We start from the raw sequence: 9173 nt of genomic DNA, 5'->3' as shown, positions 1-9173 counted from the left end.
GGCTTTACAAATCTATATAACCTGCCCCACCTGCCCGGGGGGTTATTAGGGTTGCGAGCTGACGGGGGGGGGGGGTGCCGCCTGACTTTCGAACTTTGGACCCTTACCGGGACTGAAAAGGGGAAAACAAAGGAGAATTTTGGGAATTTTACGACCCTTAGCGGGACAAATTTGACCAAATTTCTATCTTTCAGGGGGTAAAAAGTTGAAATTTTCCTATTTTTCCGACCCTTAGTGGAACTGAAATTTGATTTTCTGTTTTTTTCCGACCCTTAGCGGGACTTTGGAAGTCCAAAAAAGGGACCCTAGCCCTTAAGGCCCTTAAGGGCGGCACATACCGTACCCTCCGTTTGCCTAAGTACCCCCTCCCCCAGGCCCACCTGCTGCAGCGCTTTTGAGAAAGGATTGCGCGCGGCAGGGAGTAAAAAGACGCGCGAACTGAATGGTGAACGAAATGTCAGACGAGAAATCAGATGTTTTTCTTTTATATCTCAGTAAAATTGACCATGGAAATGTTATGTTAGTTTCTGGGGCATCGACTCGATCACACAATTTCCGTGCGCCTGTAATCGGGCAATCATAGCTCTAAGAAGCGGGATAATCAAGACAAGGATATTAAGTTTTTAATCTAGGAAAGAAAACCAAGGAATTATTTGGAAAATCAAGCCTTGGGAATTGGAATTTGCCCCAAAAAGTCAGAGATTTTCTCCAGATAAACAGTATAATTTCTTCACACAAACTTTTTGCAACAAACATCAAGATGTCTGCTTTTGATGATGAGTAAGTTCTTTTTTTATTTTCACAAATCTTAAAACCATGGGCAGTTTGATGGTAATCAAACCAAAGATTTTGCTGTAGCTATACCGTCGTTTTGTTACTTACTTGTGTTACTTGTGTGGTTGTTTGAGCATCCTGCTTCAGGTAAGGTTCTTGGTGAACCACGCCTCTGTGTGATCAATCTGTCGAGAGAAAAAGAATCTCAGCAGATATTTTTCATGTCAATTATTGAATTGGAATTAGCTCTCCTGCACCCAGTATATCCATGGATTTGGGGTTCATCTGGGATAGACTTAAGGTGTGTGTCCAGGGCTCTTTTGAATTTATCGATAGAAATGTTTTTGAGGTTTCTGATGCTCTTTGGCATAGCATTAAAAAGTTTTGCACCTTGCACTGCAAGTGTGCTGTCTCTAAATTTTGATGTTTGGTTCTTTGGAATTGACAGTGTACACATCCGGCCCAGCCGGGGGTTTTCAGTGGTTTTGATACCATTTACAGCAGGTACAATATTTTCCATCACCTTCCAGACATACATTATTCTGTAGCGCTCTCTTCGCCTTTGAAGTGAGTAAATTTTTGTCTGTTTTAGACACTCCCAATAATTGTTTGGGGTGCCATTTATCTTTCGTAAGAAGGACTTTTGAATATCTTCAAGTCTCTGAATGAGACCAACTGCATTTGGGCTCCACAGAACGGAGCAATATTCTAATATTGGTATTACCAATGATTTATATAGTACGATCATACAATTCAAAGATCGTGAAGAAAATGTTCTCAGAATCCAAGATGTTAAGTTTTTAGCCTTTTCGATTACTGCAGTAATTTGCTTCTGAAATGTGCAATTAGCCATAAGCAAAAAGCTCGTACCCATGTCTATTTTTAGCAGTTAAAGCATAATAATTTGAGTTGAGTTCTTTTTCAGGACATGAAACTTGGATATTCAAAATCTACTCAAAATTCCGCTTCCACTGATATATAACATGATAGGGTTATTTTCAAGTTAATATTCCGGTTTTTTTGGATTTCGGCCTAAAAATGACCCATTTTTGGCCAAAAAAGTGATGAAACGCTAAAAATCATAAATGAGAAATATGTAATTATTTTCCTGAATTTGTAAGAAATATTATAATTTTAATGTAAAGTTGTCAGAAATACATACTAGAATGAGAAAAATAACTTAGAAAGTTAAAACATGAGCTAAATCCTAAAAAAAACCCGGGTTTTTCCAAAATTAGCCTACGAAACATTTTGATCAAAAATGAGAAAATCCACCTTGCAGGACCTCTAGTTTCATTGTAATTCTGCATTTTTGACTCCATTTTTTGCATATTCTGATATACTCTACCTATTTGAAGAATTTTCAAGCAAAGAAATCTCAATTCAAGTACAATTGACGAAAAGATAGGGGAATTTTGACATAGGCCCAAATTTCCGTCACGGCGTGACAAAAACTAAAAAGGGCTACAGAAAATCTTGTGGGTTGATTTTTGAATTTCTATTTTAGGTTTCTGATTAACACTATATGGTTGATGTTTCATGGAGAAAATTAAGACCTGATTCCACTCTCATAGATTTTTACAGGCTATTGAAAATTTTCCGTCTGGCGTGACAAAAACTCTGACCTAGTACTAGTCAGTGAAAAAATGGATTTGAAAGCCTCAAATCATAGATTAACCAGTCCAAGTCCTATATAAAGTTGACTCAGCTTGCAAAAGAGGCCTTTTGGTTAGTTTTTTGAATCTATACCTGAAAAAAAACCCTGTAATAAGGACATCATTCCAAAGCAGTTTTTTCAGTACCGTAGCAGCAGGCTCAGATTTAGCCTATGTTCATTTTTCAGGAACATATGCATGTTATATATCAAATTGTCCGAAATCTTATGTAGATTTCAAAAATGGTTAAAAGTAGGGGCTAAAAATGAAGTCAATGAGAAGAAAATGCAAAACTTGATGATTTTTTCTCCTATTTTAGCCTGTGATTTTACAAAAACCTAAAAAATGCGATAAAAAATTTCTAAAGCGAGGTTAAGCTTTATTTTTTTTGCTTTTTGTTACAAAATACCATATAGACCAGCTCCTGAGTGCGGGGTAGCACCACCTAGAGGGGTCCTAAGTTACAATACGATTTTCGTGTTGGTTAACATCTCTAGTTTATGGAATGGAAAGGTAAATAGCGTTTTAAGGGGGCTTTTGGTCTCCAGAGGGTCTGAAGTAGGGGGTCCTAAAGCGCCAGGGTAAGGAATTACTATGGAGAAGCCGTTTTCCTTTCAACAACATCAGCCAATATCTTTTGAACTAGGCAAGGAAATGACTCGAAATTTTGCAGAAATACTCAAAATAAGTAGTAGAAGTATTTGAAAAAAAAAATTTTTCGAAAAAAAATTTCCGGGGGTTTGCCTGAAGAAAAACAGGCAAAAAACAGCCATTTTTACCTAATTTTGGCCTGTTTTGACCATTTGAACCAAATTGAAAACTTCAAAATGTTAAAAAACTCCATAAAAATATGAAAAACGTTGGAATCTATCAAGATCAAGAAAAGATTTCAGTTTATGACGTCATTATTGGCACTTTTTAGGGTTTCAGGGGGTAAAAATTGCTATTTTTGCCTATTTTCACCTATTTCCATCATTTAAACCCATCGAGGAGCCCATAAATCGTCGAAAACTCCATTGATATATAGAACACGTTGGACTCTATCAAAATCATGAAGTAATTTCAGTTTGTGACGTCATCATTGGCACTTTTTAGGGTTTCAGGGGGTAAAAATTGCTATTTTTGCTCATTTTTCACCTATTTTGATCATTTAAACCCATTATAAGGAGCACACAAATGCTCAAAAGCCCAAGAAAAAGTTGCATGACTTTGAGTGCAATACGAGTAATATTTTATGAGTTCCAAGATTTTTCCGTATTTTTTCTGTGTAGTTTCGAATGTTTTTATTCGAAAATCTAATTCGAACGTTAGATTGGAACAAAACATTCGATATGTTCCCGACGAAGATATTGACACAAAAACAAATCAGAGAGCTTTTTTCGACCAAGAAGACTTTTGTTTTTAACTGTTGTAAATTTTTCATAGATGTATTTGAAGGTTTCATTTCAGAAGATGTAATTAGAAGTGACTTAAATCCGATGAATTCCAGAAGGCAACAGTTTTAAAAGACTATAGTTTTAAAATTTTCAAGTTATAGAGTATATTAACCCTTGTGATTTTTTTTAGATAAGTAAAAATGAATAATAGAAAGAAAAGAACATACATAGTACATTACAGTGGTTTGGGTGAATATTCAGAAATAAAAACAGTTAATGAACAGAATGAGGAACGTATTTTGGAGGCAAAGTCAAAAAGAGAGGAGTTGAAAGGCGAAAACCACCATAAAGCTCAGTGTGACAGTATACCTGAAGTGATAGCAATAAATCATGGAGTTCACATGACACCCTGTTACAAGAAATTTACTTTGATATTATCGAACAGCCCATATGACCCAGTGCCTGAGACAGTAAGGAGGTTTTCCAAAAGGACTTCTAACTTGGATCCAGCCTGGCTATATCCTAAGATTTGTGGGATTTGCGATAAAGTGGCCGCAAAATATCAAGGAAACAAAGTTCCCCTGATAAAGATTGCAACTCAAAATGCAGCCAGCAACCTCAAAGAATGTGCCAAAAATAAGGATTTGGAACTTTATGGTGCAATCGAAGCCGAGGATATTGTAGCGCGGGAATTCCAATATCACAAGCACTGTTTAAGGAATTTTACTCGGAAACGGAAAAGTGAAGAACCAGAAACAACTGAGGAAGCGGTAAGTCACGTTTCATCATTTCAGTCTTATTCTTGTTTGTATTTTGAAATCTGCTGAAAGGCCACAGGGTATTTTGTTCAAATCACAGGAAATCAAATGTGGATCTAAGTTTGTATCTCTTCAAGCCGCCGTGATGCTCAAAAGTAGATTCAATTAAACTTAGAACTACGTAATCTCAATCATTTTTCATTCTTTATATGACGATTATTTTGTAAAGTCTCAAATCATCATTTAAGGAAACTCAAGCAAGTGGAGACTTTGAGGCAGTTACAAAATACGTCGAAGATGAAATAATTGGCAACGGTAAAGTGGTTTCGATGAAAACTTTACAAGATATTCATGGTACTGGTTATGATTGTCGCTATCGTCATAAACTAAAACAACGCTTGAAAGATAAATATGCTGATGATATTGCATTTTTTCAAGCTAACCAACAATGTGTTGAGGTCGTACTGAGAACAAATAATTTGACGGAGGTTCTGAGTTTCATGACTGATACAGACAATTGTTTGAAAGAAGTTGCACGCCGACTAAGATCAGATTTGTTGAGCTATTGTGATAGAATTGGTGAAAATAGTTGGCCACCGACTATTGAAAGTGTCAGGGAAGAGTATGGCGAACCCCATGCATCAGTCCAACTATTTCTGGCATGTGTTTTGAGGGATAACGACGTTAGTAAACGTCAAAAAGGTAGTACAGATACTCTGTCACGATTGGTTGAATCGTTTACCGCTGATCTTGTCAACGCCGTCAGTAGAGGAAAGGTACTGACACCAAAACATTATCTTATTGGGTTAGGCATTCACAACATGACGGGTCAGAAAGCACCAGTAACGATTATGAATAAACTTGGTCACTCAATAAGTTACACCGAAGATCAACGATATAGCAAGTGTTATTTGATTTAAGATACTTGGTTCCCTAATTGTTCACTCTGGCTTCGAAGATGTCGTTCATCAAGCAGGAATCAAAGGTAGTTTGAATGGTGTGTTCTCTGGATCCCTCTACAACAAAGCTTGGTTAATACACGGTATCGTGTCTGAAGCAATCGAAAGACTTTTGATGGAACGCTTTATCAGAGAGGTAGGAAATGAAGCAGTGCATAATTACGCTAATCTACAATTTTTTAGACCGTATCCGCCTCATTATCATGCCGAAACAAAAGGTTAAAAAGGTGCATTTACGGCACTGTTAGTCCTTTCTTTTTGATTTTGATTTAGGCCTCATAGAATAGATACATCTGTATAAACCAACCTTTTTAAAAACGATCTCTCGTTTCTTTTAGTTCAAAGTGAGGTTCCCAAAAGCATTGGAGTCCCTATGTAAATTTCCAGAGATGTTCAATTACTCAGACTCTTCGCCGCAATTTCGAAATCTGTTTGAAAAATACAACAACGGTGATACAGATATTTTTGTAATCGCCGTTGCCCTTGTATCTTCATCTCCGAGATTGTGTTTGGATTATGGAGTTGGGAAAAACCGCAATACGATTAACCTCAACAAGATCCCCATCTCTCAACAAATCAAAAGTTCTCTGATCGGATTCCATTCTTTTACGGGGAATGACTATGTCTCATCGTTTTTCCGAAAGGGCAAGGCAACATGTTTCAATGTGATGAAAGAAAACAGCCAGTTTCTTGACGCGTTTGCAGCAATTGGTGAAAGCTGGTCTTTATCGGAGGATGTCGGCGACCAACTGGAAAGTTTCGTATGTAAGCTGTATGGTTACAAGGAATCAAATATTGACAAAGTGCGAAAGAAGATCTTCGAAAAAAAATGCAAAAAAGAAGGAAAAATTGTTGACCTAGCAAACTTACCACCATGCAAATCTGTTCTTAAGCTCCACATACTAAGAGCTAACTATGTGGCTAAAGTATGGAAATGTCGTGGAGAATCTAGTAGATTATCCATATCACTCTCATGTTGATAGTGGGTAGTAAATGAGACGAGTTTCAATGATGTCGAGGACTATACTCCTTCTGAAGATACACAGATATGAGGACAACCCTGGAGACAGTTGAACCATGACTGAGAGATAATTTGATTATTACCATTTTTTTTGTTATTTTGTTACTATTCTATATGATTTTAATATAGACAAAACACAATTTTACCCCGAATGCTAAGAAGTGCCGTGATGACGTCACAAACTGAACTTTTATGATTAGATGAATCCAATTTTCCATTATTTGAACTTTTTGAGCATTTCTGTGCTCCTATGGGTTTAAATGATCAATAGGTGAAAATGAACAAAAAATAGCATTTTTACCCCCTGACTTAAAACGTGCAAACTGAAATTACTCATGATTTTGATAGAGTCCAACTGTTCTATATATAAATGGCGTTTTCGACGATTTTGGGCTACTGATGGGTTTAAATGCTGAAAATAGGAAAAATAGGCAAATAGCAATTTTTACCCCTTAACCCTAAAAAGTGCCAATCCGACGTCATAAACTGAAATCTTTCTTGATCTTGATAGATTCAACGTTTTATCTCTTTTATGGAGTTTTTAACATGTTAAGTCAATTTGGTTCAAATGGTCAAGTAAATTAGGTAAAAATGTTTTTTGCCTGTTTTTCTTCAGGCAAACCCCCGGAAATTTTTTTTCGAAAAATTTTTTTTTTAAATACTTCTACTACTTATTTTGAGTATTTCTGCAAAATTTCGAGTCATTTCCTTGGCTAGTTCAAAAGATATTGGCTGATGTTGTTGAAAGGAAAACGGCTTCTCCATAGTAATTCCTTACCCTGGCGCTTTAGGACCCCCTACTTCAGACCCTCTGGAGACCAAAAGCCCCCTTAAAACGCTATTTACCTTTCCATTCCATAAACTAGAGATGTTAACCAACACGAAAATCGTATTGTAACTTAGGACCCCTCTAGGTGGTGCTACCCCGCACTCAGGAGCTGGTCTAATAGCTTCCCATAAAAATAGGTTTTAAAGAGATTTGAAGACATTCATTTTTTGACATTTTAAAAATTTTTGGGTACGAGCTTTTTGCTTATAGCTAATTACTGTCCATCAGGATTCCAAGGTCTTTCACAACATCTTTTGTTTCAATCTCAACACCAGAGGGTGATGTATATCTTGTTTGAGTCTTGATCTCGTGGTTCTTTCCATAGCGCAAGAGTTCAAATTTTATATCATTTAGCTTCATATTGTTGTCATCCGTCCATTTATATATTCTATCAAGATCGTTTAAGTAGACAGCATCTTCTGAGTTTGACTTCCTTTGTGGCGCGAGTGTCATCAGCGAAGGATTTGAGAAAGCTGTGCACCACTTCCTTGTCAATATCCCCAATCAATATGAGGAAACAAGGTCCCAAAAACTACTTGAGGGACTCCTGAAATGACCTGTTGTGTTCATAAGTGACACCATTCACTAGCACTGATTGTTTTCTCTTGTTAGGAAGGACTTTAGCCATAATAATTTTCCATCTATCCTGTTTCTTTTATTTTTCGTAGGACAATTGAATTGGTCTACTTTGTCAAAGCCTTTGAAAAATCTAGGTACACAACATCCGCATTAGCATCTTCGTCCAATATATTTGTCTCAGGTCTATTGTTCCAAAGCTGACTCAACATAACGCCCGCCTGAATCATGTGATTGGGATTGAACAGATTATTTTACCATGTGCTTTACAATATGTGCTCTGAGTCCTTTTTCAAATATCTTGATGACATGGGATGTTAGGGCTAGGTCATAATTTGATGCCAGTGGATCTGCTACCTCCTTTGTAGATTGGTGTGATTGTGCTTTTAAGGTCTGGACAATCCCTTTGTCCAAATTTGTCTCCAGCGGAACAACGAGGAATAGAAAGTTTTCTTTGCATGTTTGAGACAAGATCAGGGAACCACGGGGCTGGTGCTGCTTTGGGACAGATCGTTATTGCTTTTATTAAATCATCTTCTGTAACTTGTAGATCTGACATGATATCTACGTTGACTTCATCATTTTCACTCTGCATTATATCGAATGGTTTTGGTGCACTGAAGACGGAAACGTATTGTCTTGACAAAATTCGCCTTCTTTGCTTCGTTGCGTAATTCACCATTAGTTCAGCAGAGGGCCAATTTTCGTTTTATCTTTGCTTTCTTCTCGCATAAGCAAAGAAATATTTTGAGTTTTTCTTTAGGAATTGATTGCTATATTTTCAAATAAACTTGGAATCCCAAAGATTTTTGTAAGTCCTTTCAATTGTCAAAAGTCCTGTAATTTAGTCTTCTTTGATTGGGACGTGCATTTTAAAAATTGCTTTGTAATTTTTTTCTTCTTTTGTAAGAGAGCGGCGATATCTTTCAACTTTGATCTTCCTGGTATCTTTGGTTGTTCTGACTGGTATTCGTCCTCTGCATACTCCAAACTGATTGATACTTCAAGATTTCTTGTGTCATCACTGTTAGAAGTTTTACATCCCAGTCAATTTGTTCAATTTTCTTTTAACTTATTCCAATCAATTTCATCTGAGAAGAAATTCAAAGCGTTGAATTTGGAACGTGGTTCGGTTTAATCATCACTAGCAAAATTTTGAACTTTGAGCCTAGTGATACCATAACAATACGTGCTGTGAAGTGCTTTGTAACACTGGTAAAATTGA

General features: G+C 36.7%; 1 protein-coding gene across 2 annotated transcripts in view; it reads left to right on the top strand.

Moving 5' to 3' along the window:
- The first annotated feature begins 641 nt into the window (after positions 1 to 641).
- LOC136799359 (tubby protein-like) overlaps positions 642 to 9173 on the top strand; it is a 24703-nt gene continuing 16171 nt past the window's right edge. Inside the window, exon 1 of one of the 2 annotated variants that reach the window (XM_067056068.1) lies at positions 642 to 780. In XM_067056068.1, the coding sequence (XP_066912169.1) occupies positions 761 to 780 (20 nt within the window). In that variant the 5' untranslated portion in view covers positions 642 to 760. The remainder of the gene's footprint in view (positions 781 to 9173) is intronic. The other variant, XM_067056067.1, reaches the window with a different exon arrangement.

Source organism: Clytia hemisphaerica, unplaced genomic scaffold (assembly GCF_902728285.1).
Source record: "Clytia hemisphaerica strain Z4C2 unplaced genomic scaffold, Clytia hemisphaerica genome assembly, whole genome shotgun sequence".
In the NCBI taxonomy this organism is placed as follows: domain Eukaryota; kingdom Metazoa; phylum Cnidaria; class Hydrozoa; order Leptothecata; family Clytiidae; genus Clytia; species Clytia hemisphaerica.
The sequence above is the reverse complement of the archived record's forward strand: the minus strand, read 5'-3'. Positions and strand labels throughout refer to the sequence as shown.